We start from the raw sequence: 18,391 nt of genomic DNA on the forward strand, positions 1-18,391 counted from the left end.
AATATGTAATCATTTTATTTTGTCATGAAAGCTGGCAAATAATACTGTACAGGCTAATATCTGTGGAGTTTTTTGTTCTACCACTTCGATAGATGTCGTGCACGTGACGTCACTGTTTTCACGGCGCCATATTGCAGGTCAAAAAGAGCTGCTCGACATTGAACCGGAGCAGAATATTCACAATGTCCTAGACTTATTGTGCTATTGGTTGTTACAAAAGATTAGAGAGAATTTCAAAGAGATCATTCGATGGAATATCAGATGAAAAGATGGATTTCGGCAATTAAACGTGATGGATGGTGCCCAACCAAATACACACGACTGTGTAGCGATCGCTTCACTTCAGATGGGAATTATTCTTCTCCATCTCAAATTCCCAAGAAGTATTTATAACGCCAAGTTGGCCCATTTGAGAACAATGTGTTAAAAAAAAAAAAAAAAAAAGACAGGGAGTCATCTCCTCCGTACACGGAAGCGTGTTGCGGTCACACGTTAAACTTCGGTAAACCTGACAGACGTTTTTTTTTTTTTTTAAATATGAATTATTCTCAAATGAGTCCAATGCGTATTTAAAAAAAGAAAATAAACCGTCGGTCACACAGAGGTTTACGTAGGTTAACGTGTAGCCGCAACACACTTCCGTGTACGGAGGAGCCGACTCGCTGTGGTTTTTTTTTCCAATCATAGTTAATGAATGCGAGTTTGTGTAAAAACAGGGGTCATTTATTTAAAAATGACTATTTTAATTGAAAAAATCTGACTGGCTCCATCACTACGTGGGATTTATTCTTGATTGAGAACAGATCCAGCAACGAAACATTTGTATGCGTCCAGACATTGCTACGATTTCAAACTCTTCCGTGTAAATCTCGACAACTTACTCGCCAAGGATAAACGGTCCAATTTCTTATCAGTGAAAACATCGACTTCGGCATTAAATATGGATGCTCTATGCCAAGTGTCTGTCATTTCCACACGTACCTTCGTTTATTACCACCTTCTAAATGTTTAACAGTATCGGACAAAACTCTGGGCGTCGTGCTATAAGACGTATTTTCGTGCCGTCTCCAACCGACTTAGCATTGAGCAATGCTTTGCTTGACCGGCAGTATGGCCAGTCATGTGACGTAAGTGCACGAGCTCTATACTAGCACCATTGCCATGTAAACACAAATAAACATATCACTCCTCTTATTAATCATTTTCAAACAGTTTCCAATCCTTAGATCATTCTTTGTGTTTAACAAACAAACGTCTATAAAAGTAAACACACTGAAGCTAGAAAAATACAATTACATGCTGTTCGATATTAAAAGTCAAGTTAAAAGGCCAAACTTCATAATTTAAACGATAAATAGTATTACTATGAATTAAAGCTATCCCCCATCAGTATTTCCTCACATTTTATTTACTCAACTGCAAAGAGAACAAGGAAAACAATATTGCAACTAAAAAGGTTTTACAAAGAGGTATAAAGGGATGACTGCGACAGACTCAGCGGAACTAACAAGTTGCGTAGCTAACCGGCACATACGTACAAAATGACGCACAAAACATGACGGAGCGACTCTTTGTCAGTGTGTACTGGAACGCCGATCGTCGTAACGACGCCGTCCCCACACGGGGTAATACTGCACTTTGAACTCATTTACAACAGAGTTTAATTTATACTAAAAAAAAAAAAAAAAGTCGATAATCCCCCTATAACAATTGCAACTTTTCCCTCTTACCCTCATCACTGATTTTTCCTGCCACTAAAAAAAAAGATTATTTCATTGTAAATAAACAGTTTTTCTATAAAAAAAAAAAAGAATAAAATAAAATTGTTTCCAATGGTATTTAGGTGTGGCGGTAACACGGCGTTAAAAATGTGTGAAAAAAGTTGTACGATTTCAATCCTGCGGTTTATACAGTGATGCGGCATTAGCGCCACGCTCGAGTTACCATTAGCGCCATGCTAGCGCTAGCGTTAGCGCCACGCTAGCGTTAAACTCTTTCTGTCTACCGAGGCTTTTAACGCGCTGTTGGCCGGGAATTCCGGTAAATTGTTCACGCCAAAATACCATTGGAAACAAAAATGTTATTTTTTTTTGTATTTTTTTTTTTTTTTAATAGAAAAACTGTTAATTTACAATGGAATAATCTGTTTTTTAGTGGGAGGAAAAATCAGTGACGAGAGTAAAGTGACATAACCTTATAACCAGGTGCGCTAATGCTAGCACCGCGCTAACGCTAGTGCCGCATTGCCGCATAAACCGCAGGGTTGAAAACGTGTGAAAAAAGTCACGGGTTGAAGCCCGGAAATTACGGTAGTTGAGATTATGAGGTGGGTAAAATGTCTCACCTGCATGCAAAACGTTTGAAAACCAATGAGCGAGTACATTAACGCTAAGCACCTCGATCATCAGGGTGGGGCTTGAACTCGGACCTACGTTTATTTCCTTGGGAGCGCACGCTCTTGTCCTCGCTGAGGATGCTGGTGTCGACGTGCGAGAGCGTGCACATGCTGCTCTGGTGGCCCGGGCGGCGCCGTCTGTTCTGAAGCTCCACCTCGTCGTAGCTGGACGCCCGGACGAACGGACACCAGCGGAAAACGCGCTTGAAGCCAGCCCGGAACCTGATCGCATGCCCACACGATGTTTAAGTCGGCTACTAATGTCTGTGGTTTTATGAGCGGAGGCTGCAGTTGAGGTTGGGGTGGGGTCGCACTCACCTGCTATTGAGGCAGCAGTAGATGATCGGGTTGTACATGGAGGAGCTCATTGCTAGCCACAAGACTGCCAGGTAGACCTGCTGGATGGACTTCCACTTGCTCAGATTTTTGTTGAGGCCCGTCACCATGAAGTAGACATGATAGGGCAGCCAGCAGAGGGCAAAGGTCACCACTACAACCATCATCATCTTCACGATCTGCGGGAACGGAGAAGAAAGTTCAGCTCAGCCCCACTCACATCGCAAAGGGAACCGAACTAAACGACAGCGTTGGAGGGAGGCGAGGCCCTGACGCCCCAAACCCCCCAAACCACACTTGTGTAAAACATTTAACGATCCGCAATTAGAAAAGATTCACCCTCGCGTCATCAACGTTGTTTCACTTCTTGTTGTACTTACACGATTCGGATGTGTACCATTAAAGCTAATATCGTGTGAATAACAGCCAGCTAGCTAGGTACAGTGAAGAAAAAAAAGTATTTGAACACCCGATTGCAAGTTCTCCCACTTAGAAATCATGGAGACGAACGATGAGTTCCATCCCAGGAACACCGTCCCAACTGCGAAGCATGGGGGTGGTAGCATCATGCTTTGGGGGTGTTTTTCTCCACATGTGACAGGAGGACTGCATTGTATTGACGAGAGGATGACCGCGGTCATGTAATGTGAGATTTTGGGGAACAACCTCTTTTCCTGAAGATGGGTCATGGCTGGGTCTTTCAACATGACAACGACCCGAAGCACACAGCCAGGAAAACCAAGGAGTGGCCCCCTAAGAAGCATATCAAGGTTCTGGCGTGCCCTAGCCAGTCTCCAGACCTAAACCCAATAGAAAATCTTTGGAGTTGAGCTCCAAAGAACTCTGTGTTTCTCAGCGACAGCCCAGAAACCGGTCTGATCTAGAGAAGATCTGTGTGGAGGAGTGGGCCAAAATCCCTCCTGCACTGTGTGCAAACCTGGTGAAACGTTTGACCTCTGTAATTGCAAACAAAGGCTACTGCACCAAATATTAACTTTGGTTTTCTCAGGTGTTCAAATACTTATTTGCAGCTGTATCACACAAATAAATTGTTAAAAAAATCATACATTGTGATTTCTGGATTTTTCTTTTTCGATGATCTCTCTCACAGTGGACATGCACCTGCGATGAAAATTTCAGACCCCTCCATGATTTCAAAGTGGGAGAACTTGCAAAATAGCAGGGTGTTCAAATACTTATTTTCTTCACTGTAAGTAGCTAATTAGCTAGCTAGCTAGTTACCAAAACTCCCAAACTCACCACGCATGGAGCTGACGTTCCTCTCATTTCCTCCATAGAGTGAAACCGGACATATTCCACCTTCCTTGTCTCCTTACGCGCACCGAAGCGCTTTTATCTTCGTCGGCTCAATTTTGCCAGCTAATTGCGCCTTTGATGAGATTTGTTTTCAGCCATGCGCTTTAAAATATCGCACCTGCGTCCATTTCCATTTGCGGGCTCCGATTGAACGTGTTTTGAGACGTCAAATTAGTCGGAAGCGTATGTTCCCGCCGGCATGAAAGAGGAGTGCTTTTCAAATAAATGTCAGAAAATGCATTTTTTTCCCCCCCCCAGTGAATATTTCTGCAACTCACCGTCCTGTAGCGTTCACCCGCACTATTTGTCATTATTTATCAATAAAATGTTCTCGTTAATCCTGCCGCTGTCGAGGTAGAGTCTTACATCACGGCAGCTGCGATTGCCCTTAATCCTCATCTCGGCTTCACTCAGCGCACGTTCACTTGGGATGTCAAGAAGTTACGCCTGACTATCATCGCCGAGCAGTTTTATCATGATTCGTTTATGAGTGAATCGGCATGTTCAAAATAATTCAGCATGAAGGGTGGGACATGGGTGAAGAAAGAAATATTCCAAGTGTTGTAAAGCCATTTGAACTGATTCCCTGCTAGCCTTCCCAGTAAACACTGATATTTGACTTCTAAATCCGTCATTGGCATTGAACGTGTTTTAAAAATCTCTGATTAACTCAAACCAGGTTCAGATGTTCTACTCTGCTTTTCCTGGCATTTTTTAAAAATATTTTCTACCAGGAGCGTGAAGGTTTTGTGCCAACACACTGGTTCACAGCTCTTAATGATGACCTTGACCTTGTCAGGAAAACCTGACCGGAACGTCGAAAGTGGATTTTGGGGTTGATCAGAGACCAAATGGTGGCAGGAGTGTGCTGACTCATATGGTTGAAAATGTTTTGAATTTTGAATTTTTTTTTTTACATTCCAAAAAGCTGGCATCCAAACAGCTGTGTGTAAACTTTATCAATTGGACATGTTTTTGATCACCTTTGATTTGTTAGTTTAGTAAAGTGGTAGACGGGGTTAAGCACCTATGTGACCACTTCCTGTGAAACTTTGTGGTTATGACAGATTCCTTTCATTTTTGTGTGTAACTGAATAAAAATACATCTCTCGGAATTTATTCATAACCTTTGAGGCTTCAATGGACCTGTCCGATGGCTAACTTAAGCTCCGCACCCCTCCCCCCCGCCCCACAAGATTTCAAAATGGCAATTGAACAGAACATGTTTGAAGTCAATTATCGCGTATTCCAGGTAAAATTGGGGTATGTTTTTTGCCAAATGTGCCAGAGTTGTCCAAGAGAGTTCTACAGAGAGCTATCAAATATTTCACGAAAGGATATCTACACGGAATTAAGATTTTGGACGGAGCAGGACGCAATGTCAGAGTTACAGCGAAACGTTTGCGAGCGATGCAAAAAAGTTTGACGCCTCACAAACTTCATCAGAATTGCACGTTCCCCACGTGCATCTGAGGAGCCATTTTCTTCGTAACTAACTTTTCCAAGCGCACACTATTGACAACCAGCATTGCTTGTGGGACAATACGGCGGGAGGGGCGTGTCAAGCCAAGACAACGCGGCTATCTGATTGGCTATTATTGTACGAGTGATTGACAGGTCGCACAGGTCCATTACAAACGGAGCACAACAGATTTGTTTTTTTACGATGAGATCTTTCTTTGCCATTAGCTGTCTTGTTTTTGTCAGTACGCTCGCTGCTTAGTGGTACTTACTCCTCAAGTCAACATTTCAACCTTGTCTGAGGTCTGGCCTCAACTGATTTATTCTATCTTGTCATCTGCTTTCCTTTGCAGAAGTCAAATTTATTGAGAACATTTGATTTTTTTTTTTTTTTTTGCCATAACACAAGCGAAGCAATGGGATTAATCCTTTTACCTTCCTTTTGGCCCGCAGCTGTCCATGATAGTTATCGGACGTGTCTCCGGGGATCTCCCCGCCCCACAGGGTCACGCCCACGATGGAATAGGTGATGGCCATCACCACCAAAGGCACCAAGTAGACCAGGACCGTCACGGTGATGTGGTACCTGTGGATGCAGACACGTCCCCCGTCATCGGGAGGATGACGCGGCGCGTGGGTTGTTCTTGTGCTCACATGAAGGGGTCTTCCGCCATTCGGGGCCAGGCGACGTAGCACAGGGTCCTGCGGGGCAGAGCTCGAACGGTGGAGAAGTAGCCCAGGGGGAAGGCCAGAACTAGAGCCAGACTCCAGATGGTCACGATCACGGCCAGAGTGGCTTTGGCAGACAGACGAGGCTTTAGCGGATGGATGATGGCCGTGTACCTACGTTCCCAAGCACAAATGATGAATAATCTTTTTTTAAAAATCTGGTTTGTTGATAAAAAAATAAAACAAAAAGCAGTGGATGAAGAGTGAGCACATCCATCACACTGTTCTGAGGTTGCGGGTTCAAATCCAGGCTCCGGTTGACCTGTGTGCACTTTGCATGCTGGAGTTGTTGGGAAACGTTCTAAATCAGAGTTTGCTCACAGATATTTTTTCACAAATGCATATTTAGTGAGGGGTTTGTTGTTTTTACTAATTATTGACCAATCATAAGCATTGAAGATGGCTTGCTCTCTTTTTTTCTGGCTATAGATGGATGGACAGAGAATAATGTTTCCAAAATACAGTAACTAATTGTGTTTTTTTTTTTTTTTTGAGGGGGGGGTGCTTTGGAGACAGCTCCCTCTCACATTAAGAGCAACACTTGTGGACAAATGTTATGCTAAAAAGAAAATGTTTAAATTAATAATCCGAAATTTAAAAGCATTTTTGAACAAAAAAAATAGAAACAGTTATAAAAATAATGTAATTGAAAAAAAAATCTGAAAATATTACTGTACCAATGTACACCAGGAGTGGACAAACTTCTTTGTTCGATGGCGACATTTTAACACCCCCCCCCCCCCCACACACCAAAAAAAAAAATGACCGTAAGTTCATCAGTAATAATGGAACGTTTTTTAATTGTATTGCTTATAATGTAGTCATACGTTTACTTGAAAGATAATGCACAATTGCACACTATTATGGTTAATAAATCAAAATTATAGCCACTTTGAAATATAGATAAAATGACTTACTAAAATATCTTATTTACTTCTACCTGGAAGAGCTCGATGCGGGTGCACTCTACGTGCTGTTACCTGTCAACTGCAATCGCGGTCATGGTGTAAATGCTGGCGAACACCGCCGTGACCGGGAACAAGTTGTGGAACCGGCAGTAGACGGCCCCGAAGTACCACTCTCCGTGGGCCGCGTAGATGAAGTTGACGAGCGTGTTGAAGGCGGCCGTGGACGCGTCGCAAAACGCCAAATTGAGCAGGAAATAGTTGGTGACGCTCCTCATCCGCTTGTGCGCCAGGATGATCCAGACGACCACCGCGTTGCCCGGCAGCGCCACGCCGAGCACGGCGCAGTAAGCCAGGGCCCACAGTGCCACTCGCCACGCCGGCTGCACGAACTGGCTGGCCGGGGGGCTGAGGCTGGAGACGGAGGCGTTCTGGTCGGAGGCCATTCCCGGGGGAGGACCCTCTCGAATGCTGCGCAGCGTCCTGACGCGGACGGTTAAATCGCATGCACTGCCCCCCCCCCCCCCCCACCCCGCGATTGGCTGGCAACCAGTTCAGGGTATACCCTGCCGCCTGCCCGGTGTCAGGGTGTCAACCCTCAAAGCTAAGCGGCTCAGAAATTGAATTGGAAAGTGAAACTAAATACAGTACAGCATGACTTCTACATTTCACACACCAAAGAGAGGAGTGTTGTTAACAGCCCTGCCAAATTTTAATGATTAAAACCCACGTGGGAAGTGACCAATACAATAGATGTGTTGAAAAAATAAAAGCGTCACCAAATGTAGACAGAAGTGGTTTCGGCCAGATGCTAACAATGTGAGTTTTTATTTTTAAAAAAAAGGAAAAAAAGTGTAGTTTGTTTAGTCTCCAAAAATAAATAAATACAATAAAACTCTGTAAAACCTAAAAGGTGAAAAACAGGTTAAATAGCGCTAGCAAACTCTTCATCCATCCATCCATTCAATTTCTTTGCCGCTTATCCTCACGAGGGTCACAGTGAGTGCTGGAGCCTATCCCAGCTGTCAACGGGCAGGAGGCGTTGTACACCCTGAACTGGTCGCCAGCCAATCGCAGGGCACATCGAGACAAACGGTCGCACTCACAATCACACCTAGGGGCAATTTAGTGTCCAATTAATGTTGCATATTTTGGGGATGTGGGAGGAAACCGCAGTGGCCAAAGAAAACCCAAGCAGCCACGGGGGAGAACATGCAAACTCCACACAGGCCGGTCCTGGATTGAACCCGGGACCTTAGAACTGTGAGGCCAACGCTTTACAACTGTGCCGGCCCGCTCTTCATACTGTGAGAAATGTTTTGAAAAATGTCCTCTCAGCAAGACGTCGTGACCTCTTTTGGGCCACTCCCCACCTTAAATGTCACCGTTCTGTTCCCCTCCCCGGACATTGCCGCCCCCGAAGCTAAAAAGGTCGCGGCCTCTGAAGTTCATTCACAGCCTCTCTAATTCTTCCTCTATATCACATGAATAAGTCAGGTGTCATTTAATCTCATCGGGGGGAGGGGGGTATGAACGGTGCTGCTCCACATGGAGCATAAGTTCTGATATGGGTGAAAAACTTCTGCAATCAAACCAGTAATTTTTTTTTGTACTGTCACATTTTTGTAACAATCTTTGAGAATACTAACGTGTTTCTGGTGCCATGTTTGTAAATAAATGCGGCAAGCGTGATACTACCAAGGTAAAAACTTTGACATCATCTGAAATACGAGCGTCCTCTGCCTGTGACACGTAACGTTTTATTTGCCCTTTTGCTCTTTGAACTGCAAACATTTTAACCCGCAGGCCTGACTTTCACCTCGTTTGTGGACAATGTTGTGAATACACCGAGTCTGTCATTTGAAACATTTTTTTTCAGTGTTTTTTGCTTTTACTTAAATGGTTCAAATAGTTTCAAAGAAAAATCAGTTCTCGATATATATTTTTAAAGATCTTCAAATTCCACTTTGTTTGTACAAAGCACAGGTTTAAAAAAAAATGCTCAATAATTACAGTTTCATATATTATCTGTACCACTTTTTTTTTCTTCTATGGGTAATTTGTCTTTCTACTGCCAAAAATGGGAGGATCGACTTTTAATTTCCACTCCTTAGATCAGGGGTGTCAAACTCATTTCTATCGTGGGCCACAATGTAGTTATAGTTTCTGTCAGAGGGCCATTATGACTGATACCATGAAAATCTTTAATTGACCCGTCATATTTACACATTAAATTTATGAACGAGTTTTGGAATCAGAAATCAAGGGTAATGACGTTTTCAACTATTGTTGAGGTTTGGTAAAACAAAAATGCTTGCAATATCTCACTGTCATCATTTATGATGGGACAATTTGAAATTGTGGTCAAGATTTTAACAAAAACTATGGAAGCCGATACACGTGAATTGCCGTCGCGGGCCACATAAAATCATGCGGCGGGCCGGATCTGGCCCCCGGGCCTTGAGTTTGACACCTCTGGCTTCACCGCTGACATGAAATCATCCAAAACAAATCATCTGGTAGAAAACATTCTTAAAACACACACACACACACACACACACACACTTTTAAGTGTTAAACCAAACAAAGAATGGCTTTTATGTAGTTTCCGTAAAATTACTGGAGAAATGGATTTGTTTGACTGTGACTCAGTCATATGTTTGTCTACCATTACTATTTGTTCACTTATTTTTGTACTTGTGTGACAGCTCCTCTAGTCAAGCAACAACCCAGAAAGGATTATGTTGGACCTTGTAGAGGTTCTACTGTATTAAAAAGTACAGGAACTACTCGGTTTACCACAGAGTTCTGTTCAGACAGCAGCGCCGTAAAGTCACCAGAATTTTTTTTTTATGCGAGTCAAAATGCACGTTAGCCTACCGCGAAGAATTCTCGTTTGAAAAAAAATTGCAATATTGGATTACCGCGGCACGGGTGACTCAGAATCTCCACGCCCATAAAGACAAAACAGTCACGAAAAACAGCAATTACCGCATCATTCATGCCTTTGTGTGCCGGGTCAACGTTATGTTCTCACATACTGTGACATCTGTAACCTCAAAAAAATGGTGCTATATATAAACAGAGAATATCCTGTATATAAATGACCATGAAAAGCCCCTCAAACTTTTTTGTTGTGGTTGTTATTCCTTATTGCATAATGGCGGTAAATGTTTAGCCCTTTCCAAGTGATGTCCGTCGTTTATTAACACGTTGTTTGTATTCCAAGCGGTACGCGTTGGCCTAACTTTACGAGTGACTTCAGGGAACACCCGGGGGCTGCTTCTATTAGTTTTAATAGTGGACGACGTGGAGCGCGTACTTCCTTTGACATCACAAAGTGAAATGTGAGCTGCGAGAGGAGGGCCTTCATAACTCGAGTCAGCGAGTGGGAGTGACTGGATCCCAGAACTGACTGGGGCTGAGTCTCGGCTTTCTTTTTTTTGACCGCGATGCATACGTGAAATACACCAGAGCTCGTGTCGTGCAAGACGCCAGTCCACGGAGAACGTCGCGCTGCGGATTGGCAGGTCAACCAAACGCTGCCATTGGTTAAGGTGGGTGCTGGCAGACAGGTAGGACCTGGGGCAAATATGATAATATTTTGGCAGGGGGGTAATAATTCTACTCGGCTTGCATGACAGGTGTGCAGCCGGGGATGGTGGTAAATACTGCATTGTTGTGAAACGCTGAGAAATGCATGCACCTGTGGTGCACATCTGCCAGACGTGGTCCGATTCAGAACACGCAAACAATTCCGGCGGTTGTTGCAAAGTTAGACGTGATGAAAGAAGGTATACTGCACAAATATTTGACTTTGTGTTCAAGACGTGACACGTCTGATATGGAAGGGGTGAAAAATGCACATTTCTTTCTGGACTGAGCTCGCGACAGAGCAGCTGTGGGATCCCCCTCTGGCGTGTGCTGTTGATTTTTGAACAGTGAGCAAGCAGAACAGCAGTTTGCCAGACACCGTCTAAAGCAGCCTCAGAAAAAAAAAAAAATAAAAAAAAAATCAGTTTGACTTGTGTCTACGTTTTAATGCAAGTCACGCATAATGAAAAATAGTGTACCTCTAAGCACACTTTGAAAATCACTTGTGTAGGCAACGCTCATCAGGAACATTTTATTATTAACTGTCATATAAGTGCAGACTAAACATTTTCACCTGTATAATTTGCATTTTCTCCCCAAAATTTGTCAATAGTGCGCATTATTCATAGGTACACTTTCATTCCAATATGCCACCACCACCTAGAGGTTACTATAAAGGGGTAAGATTACACTTTCATTCCAATATGACCACAGTACGTATGACTGCATATGTACACAGTTGTGATCATGAGTTTGTATACATTTGCATAATTTGTAAAATTCATCCATCCATTTTCTTCTCCGCTTATCCTCACTAGCGTCGCGGGGAGTCCTGGAGCCTATCCCAGCTGTCAACGGGCAGCAGGCAGGGTACACCCTGAACTGGTTGTCAGCCAATCGCAGGGCACATGGAGACAAACAGCCGCACCCACAATCACACCTACGGGCAATTTAGAGTGTCCAATTTGTAAAATGTATAAAAAAAAAAGACTGGTGACTGAACAACAACCACCATTCATTTCTTTACAGTTATGTTTTGTTTAATGATAATGTTTTTTAAAAAGGCTTGACAGTTCAATTTCAATCCCATCAAAATAAAAAATGTTTTGCTTTGGCCTTTATATATTTTAAAAATAATTGTACCCATCTTAGAAATTCTACCCGGGTAATCAAACATATGAACACAATAGTGTTTCTTTTTTAAATTATTAAAAAAAAGGTAGGGCTGTGAATTTCAAAATAAGTAAATTAAAAAAGGTATTACGTGTTCAAATAAAGCCCTTAACTTCAGAATTATTTGGAAAAAAAGCTCACAAAATACAGATAGTACCTAATGTTTTGATGATGTGGGGAGAAGCAAAATCATGTACAGTAAAAATGCTTTATACATGGGTAGAAGTCTTTACCAGCATTTTGATGTCAACTTCAGGGGTGCGTACTATAAATGCCTGCGCATTATACATGAGAAATTATAGTACTCACCGACTGATGGGTCGTGATGAAAGTGAAGTGGAAAGGTTGGATTACTGAAGGAGAGCTGACGTCTTAACATTTCTTAACTAACAAGATGACGCTAAATAGTAAAACTGGGACAGTAAATCATGTACTTACACATTAAATTGATGACGTCGTGACGAAAGTGCAGAGATATTGCTACTTGTGTCTCATAACACTAAAACTGAAGCTTACGCTCTTCCGTAGTTGTACTGAGCAACTACGACATTCTAACGCTGAAACCACTTCCATTTGGACCTCTGTGGTGGTCCCACTCTTCATCTTTTCCACCACAAAAAAAGAATACTAAAGGAAAAGAACGCAAAACTAATTGTAGATTTATTGCTTAAACGGCTTAAGTCTTGTGTAATATGTCAAAGTTGACCGCAGAGTATTAAAGCCCATTTTTCCTGGTAATCGTACAAAGGGGCATTCAACTGTAGTCGTTTTTTTTTCTTCTTCTTCCATTTCTTGGGAAAGATCACGAGACAAAGTCGTTATATCCCCTACATTTTAAAAATGTAGAGTATGTGACAATGTTATCTATTTTATTAGATTTCCTCAACTGTCAAGCATCAAATGAGAAGCTTCAGGGGCGCACAAAGTGATTAGAGGTCAATTATTTTAGCTCGCTGTCTGATGGCAGTGGATGAACGAGAACTATTAGAAACCTACACAAAAACACGAGGAAGCCTCGATGAGTAAGTCAACAAAGTGGAATCTGAAGGAGTTCTCTCTTTGCAATGAACAGATGAGTAAAATTGACAAACCACGGAGTCTGGAGTACAATCTACCGCTTTCTATGAGTCAATCATTAAAGGCAATAACTCACTACCAAAGACTTTTGCACTCTGAATCTTTTTGGAGGCGGCACAGCAGAAGACCAGCGGCCAGTCCAAAGGGACTTACTGCTTTTTACCCAAAGACTGCTGGCATAGGCCCCACTTCAACCAGACCACGTGGCTTCCACTAAGTAAGTTTCTTTCGGCTTGTCCCGTTAGGGGTCGCCACAGCATAAAATCTCACATGAACACTCATATTTGTTTGGCACAGTTTTTACGCCGGATGCCGTTCCTGATGCAACGCCTCTTGGGGAGTAGAGGAAGTTATGACCCCCTGGTTCACCAAACCAATCCTCTAACCAATGAGCTATGGACCCTTTAGACCATGTATCTTCCACTAATGTTACGAATTTTCCATGTGACAAGTCGTTGCTTGGTCGATTATTATTTTTTTTTGTTGTTGCTATTTTGTCAGGAGCTACAAAACCCAAATGAAATCATTTCCCACAGCGCACCTGCTGATCTCTCACGGCAAATTAACGGCTGTGTATGGAACTAAATATGTGCCACAAGGATTTGAATTTGAAATGTAAAGAGATTGCATTTTCAATCGTTGTATTTCAGTGTAACTTTTCAAAGTTAACCATCCGACCGGCTACAATTCGCTGTCTAAAATTCACCGTCTGTGCCACCAGGCAGGGTTACTTCAGGTCAGAAACGAACAGCCAGCCAATCCAGTTACGCTTTCTTAGTTTGTGATGTCACGTGACTAAGAAAGCGGAACTGCGATTGGCTGGGTGTTCCGCCTGGTGGCACAGACGGTGAAATTTAGACAGCGAATTGGAGCAACTATTGAAAATGTGATCACTTTACATCCATCAATCCATTTTCATTTTGCCGCTTATCCTCACGAGGGTCACGGGCAGTGCCGGACCCTATCCCAGCTATCAACGGGCAGGAGGCGGGGTACACCTTGAACTGGTTGCCAGCCAATCACAGTCACTTTACATTTCAAATTCAAATCTTGTTTTCTGTGGCATTTCAAATTGAAATCCTGGTGGGACATATTTACTTCCGTACTGAGAATCCCCGCTTGAAAAGGATTTTGGCCCGAGGTTTAAGTCCGCAGACAACTACGAAGTGAGCAAAACCAGGTCTTTCCTCTTGACAGATGGAGCACGTCTCTTTTCCACCGCTCTCTCGCTTCGCCGTTTGTGGCGGGACGCACGGCAACGAGATGACGGGGGTGTACGTGGTGCGAGAAATGAAGAAAAAGAACGTAGATAAGGTCGGCCGCGTGTCCGTCATGACAGTCCTTTCAAATCCAGAGGCTGTTCATCTGTGCAGACGGTACGTGGAAACAGATCTCAACCGTTGCTTCACAGATGCTTTGCTGAGGTATGTTAGAATGGGAGGAACAAAAATGCTAATTAATGGTTTGACCCTGCTAAAATTCAAGTGTTTCGTGTTTTCGCAACCTCCAGCGCGCCACTAACGGCCTCCTCGCCGCACGAGATGAAGCGAGCTCACGAGCTGAACGCTCTGCTCGGGCCCAAGGGAAGCCAGCAGGCCGTCAACTTGCTGTGCGACATCCACAACACCACCGCCAACATGGGCGTATGCTTCATCTTTTACCACTTTGATTGGCTCGCCCTGCACATTTATAGATATGTACAGGTAAATCACACACAATACGGTTCGGAGCTGGGTTGCATCTATAATAGTTCATTTTGCAAAATTTGCTAATGACAAAATGTAAGACTAATTTGGCCACTGAAACGGGCCATTTGTACTGTCCCCAAATGATTAGACATTGGCACAAAAGTTGCAGTATTTGTTTTTCCTCAGAGTAAAATCTCATTTGGGCCCGTCAGAGCGATCCAGTTTCACACACCGCTCCCCGAGGCCTACTCACTTGAATCTGTGTCCCAAAACGGCTTTGGTAAGTGTGCATGCATTAATGTTCAGTTGTCCGTGTCAGTAGAATAGCTGATTCAGCAATCCATGACCGGATTAAAAACATCAGTGACGTTTACAACTCATCCACGTCACATTTTTAGTGTGTTATCTTTGCTCGAAATTTCAATTTCATCTATTTCAATTACTCCCCTATGACCGTTTCAAACCACTTTTTGTTCGTTTTTTTTTTTTTTTTTTTCTCATGGTACACAGCGTTAGAGGTTGGACCTCAACCCACTGGAGTGGTCAGAGCAGACATTTACAACATGACGACGGAAACGCTGGATCTCATCATGGAGTGGATTGAAAAATTCAATTCCGGTGAGATCATCATCAAAGTGCAAACTAGAGCCAGGTCATCAAAAAGTAGTTTGAGAGAAAAAAAAAAGTTACTATAGAGCTCGTGCATGTGACGTCACCATTTTCACGGCGCCATATTGCCGGTCAAACAGAGTTGCCACACATTGAACCGGAGAATTATTTACAATACCCGAGACCTGTTGTGCTGTTGGTTTTCGGCAATAAAACATGATGGTGTCCAACCAAAATACACACACCTGTGTAGCGTTCGCTTCATTTCAGGTAGGAATTATTCTTCTCAATCTCAAATCACCAAAAAGTATTATTATGCCCAGTTGGCTCATTTGAGAACCAAAACTGTCAGTCGCAGAGGTTTACGGAGGTTGAGTGTAGCCGCAATCGCTTCCGTGTACGTTCCGTGGAGACGACTGTCCTCTTTTTTTCCCCAATCGTAGTCAATGAATGAGTTTGTGTAAAACCAGGGGTCATTTATTGAAATATTGGTATTTGTATTGAATACTAGCGGAAAAGATCAATGGTTGATCAAATGTTAACATCTCGCCGAACACACTTCTGGGTTCACGAGCCGTCAAAACCGTTCATTCATCATTATTCCTGATGAGAACAGATCCAGCAACGAAGTATTTGTATGCGTCCAGACTTTTATACCCTTTTCAAACTTTTCCATGTAAATCTCGACGACTCACTCACCAGACCCGTGTGTATATCCAGTCGTCCAAGACAAATGGAAGTAAATTAACAGTCCAATTCCTTATCGGCGAAAACATTGACTTCGGCATTAAATACGGGTCCTCTATGCCGAGTTTATCTAATTTTTCCACGTACCGTCGTTTAATTTCACCTTCTAAACATCTACCGGTATCGGACAAGACTCTGGGCATCCTGCTATAAGACATATTTCCGTCTCGTCTCCAACCGACTTAGCATTGAATAATGCTTTGCTAGACCGGCAATATGGCGAGGTAAACAAAAGTCACGTGATTTTATGACATAGGTGCTCGAGCTCTCTACTCAGGAAAAATATAGATACTGTAATAACACGGGAAAGAAGAGAGTGATGAATATTGGCGTCAATTTAACAGGAACTGTGTTCGAGGGCGGAGATGTGGAGGCCTTCTCCCAGACCCGTGCCCTCGACTACCCGAGAGATCCGACCACAGACGAGATCACGGCTGCTATTCATCCCCAGTTGCAGGTACAACACGGCTTGTGATTCTGTGGCAACCTGCTTCTAGCTGTCAACAACTCTGCGCTCTCGGAACGCTCGTTTCCAAGTCGTGTCCTTTCTCGCTTGGCAGGACAACGACTTCAAGCTTCTACGTGCCGGTGACCCCATTTTCCAGTCCTTCACCGGGGAAGCGGTGAAGTACGAGGGCGAGGAGGCCTACCCTTTCTTTGTCAACGAGTGTGCCTACTACGAGAAGAAGGTCGCCTTCCAATTAGCTCAGAAGATCACTATTAGGCTCCCATCCATCAGCGTAAAGAACTGAGTGTCCATGAGGCACTTTAAACGGTAACTGCAAAATACATGTCAAGGAGGTAGTGGCGAGAACTCGAAGAACCAAGGCGAACTCTCAAGCTAATCCTGTCATGTTGCAGTTCCAACTTGGGTGTGGTGCATGATTTGGGAGTCGCGTTAAACAAACACTCACACCCACCAGTTGCCGCTCTAATCGCTTACAACAACAGTGCAAGTTTCAGCTCACTTACTCACTGGCTCGTTTCTTGTGGAGCATAAGGATTTTACAACAATATATGATTTTCGGCCCTGCCCAAATTCCAAACAGATCGGGGAAGGGGAAAATCACTTGAACACAACCCAAACCCGCATGCTCACGACAATCATTCAATCGTGTAACAATCAGGGTCTAGCTGACTGATCACAAGGGGGGAAAATGCTCAATATCAGTCTGATTCGTATTAATACACGAGTGTGTGTGTACCTTGGACGGGTATTTGTAGGTCACTTGCAAATTTACCATCTTCACAGTCGTATCAGAGGTATAAAAGGGGCAGGTGTTGAGAAGCAATTTATCGTGGTGTTAAATTTTTAACACCAGAGATTCACGACTGATGGTCCTTTGTGCTGAAAGCAATTAGCGGCATCAAGGTCGCTCCATCAAATTATCTGTATTTGCAAAGGTACCGACTACATAAAGTGAATGTCCCACTTGGAGGATTGCTGCACAGGTAAAAACAGAAGAAAAAAATTGTACCTCTCTGAAAACTGAGTATCACATATGGCAAATTGGCCCATATAACGACGTTTTGCCGAAAACATAACCAGACACACTACACACTCCGTTAAAAGTCGAGTCGTTAGGAACTGTTCGGATGTGGGCGAACATTTGACATTTCTCGAATGGTGGAAGACGACAAACATTCGTCTGTCGCGTGCCATTCTAATACCTCGACAAGCCCGACATGTTGGAAAATCGGCACATAAAAGCTACGCTCCATAATTAAAAAAAAGATGACGACTCAATGAACGCGGGCACAACAAATGCACGTTTTAGTTCCACTTGCGACCGACCGCTTCACTCCTGAGGGAAGCTCATTTGAAACACATTCATACTTCCACTACTTTTCATTTACACCTGCTGTTTTGCCTATTTAATTCACTCCAGAAACTTGAACTGCATATTGGTCCCATTTTCATCTATTATTTTATTTTTTCCTGCACTCGAACACCTCAAAGGGCTAGTGTTTTTCCATTTCAAAATTGTGAAGCTATCCCAGGTAATTGATTACACCCTGAGCCTTAACACCAGGAACTTGAATCAAAACACTGGATGAAGTTTTTCCAATGCTACTTAAATTTCACCAGAAATGATTAGCCATAGAAATGTCTTTTGATCTGTTTTTCTTCAAGGTGAAATGTACTTTTAGATCTTAAATTCTAAGTGATTTAAATCAAAATATCTAAAAATTTACAATCATTGAATGATTTGTGACAATTTTCTAGGGGGTGTGACACAAACTATCAAATTAATCAGGAATCTTTTTTTTAGCAGAATATAGTATTTTCAAACACAATTTAATAAAATACTGACATATTTCACTGCCCAGTTCAAATTCATTTTGGACCCAAAACCAGT

At 43.0% G+C, this 18,391-nt stretch overlaps 2 protein-coding genes across 6 annotated transcripts; one reads left to right on the forward strand and one right to left on the reverse strand.

Moving 5' to 3' along the window:
• Window positions 1–30: 30 nt before the first annotated feature.
• LOC133505602 (neuromedin-K receptor-like) lies at window positions 31–7,598 on the reverse strand. Of its 2 annotated transcripts, XM_061828776.1 has the most exons (5): window positions 7,219–7,598; window positions 6,164–6,352; window positions 5,945–6,095; window positions 2,714–2,910; window positions 31–2,617 (listed from the first exon to the last, which is right to left on the reverse strand). In XM_061828776.1, the coding sequence occupies exons 1-5, from the start codon at window positions 7,587–7,589 to the stop codon at window positions 2,389–2,391; spliced, it is 1,137 nt and encodes a 378-aa protein (XP_061684760.1). In that variant the 5' UTR covers window positions 7,590–7,598; the 3' UTR covers window positions 31–2,388. The 2 variants fall into 2 exon arrangements, with proteins under 2 accessions (XP_061684760.1, XP_061684761.1); XM_061828777.1 differs by lacking the exon at window positions 31–2,617 and having other exon boundaries at window positions 2,710–2,910.
• Window positions 7,599–10,541: 2,943 nt separating this feature from the next.
• On the forward strand, window positions 10,542–18,349 carry LOC133505603 (N-acyl-aromatic-L-amino acid amidohydrolase (carboxylate-forming) B-like). 4 transcript variants are annotated; one of them, XM_061828781.1, is made up of 9 exons: window positions 10,710–13,204; window positions 13,285–13,400; window positions 13,489–13,560; window positions 14,185–14,411; window positions 14,498–14,690; window positions 14,862–14,955; window positions 15,186–15,293; window positions 16,376–16,488; window positions 16,592–18,349. In XM_061828781.1, exons 2-9 carry the CDS (start codon window positions 13,383–13,385, stop codon window positions 16,781–16,783), a joined length of 1,017 nt encoding a protein of 338 aa, XP_061684765.1. In that variant the 5' UTR covers window positions 10,710–13,204; window positions 13,285–13,382; the 3' UTR covers window positions 16,784–18,349. The 4 variants fall into 4 exon arrangements, with proteins under 4 accessions (XP_061684766.1, XP_061684765.1, XP_061684764.1 ...); XM_061828780.1 differs by having other exon boundaries at window positions 10,710–13,400; XM_061828782.1 differs by lacking the exons at window positions 10,710–13,204; window positions 13,285–13,400; window positions 13,489–13,560 and adding an exon at window positions 10,542–10,700 and having other exon boundaries at window positions 16,592–18,346.
• Window positions 18,350–18,391: the final 42 nt, after the last annotated feature.

This window comes from Syngnathoides biaculeatus, chromosome 9 (genome assembly GCF_019802595.1).
Source record: "Syngnathoides biaculeatus isolate LvHL_M chromosome 9, ASM1980259v1, whole genome shotgun sequence".
Classification (NCBI taxonomy): Eukaryota; Metazoa; Chordata; class Actinopteri; order Syngnathiformes; family Syngnathidae; genus Syngnathoides; species Syngnathoides biaculeatus.

Excerpts from the sequence above, each read along its gene's own strand:
- LOC133505602 (XM_061828776.1), bottom strand. The coding sequence starts at position 7,589 with ATGGCCTCCGACCAGAACGCCTCCGTCTCCAGCCTCAGCCCCCCGGCC. Across the intron at positions 6,096-6,163 it reads ATGGCGGAAGACCCCTTCAT|GTACCACATCACCGTGACGG; the intron begins GTGAGCACAAGA and ends CTGCATCCACAG. Across the intron at positions 2,911-5,944 it reads AGCTGCGGGCCAAAAGGAAG|ATCGTGAAGATGATGATGGT; the intron begins GTAAAAGGATTA and ends CCGTTCCCGCAG.
- LOC133505603 (XM_061828779.1), top strand. The coding sequence starts at position 13,399 with ATGTATCTTCCACTAATGTTACGAATTTTCCATGTGACAAGTCGTTGC. Across the intron at positions 13,561-14,184 it reads CACGGCAAATTAACGGCTGT|ATGGAGCACGTCTCTTTTCC; the intron begins GTATGGAACTAA and ends TCCTCTTGACAG. Across the intron at positions 14,956-15,185 it reads TGTGTCCCAAAACGGCTTTG|CGTTAGAGGTTGGACCTCAA; the intron begins GTAAGTGTGCAT and ends CATGGTACACAG.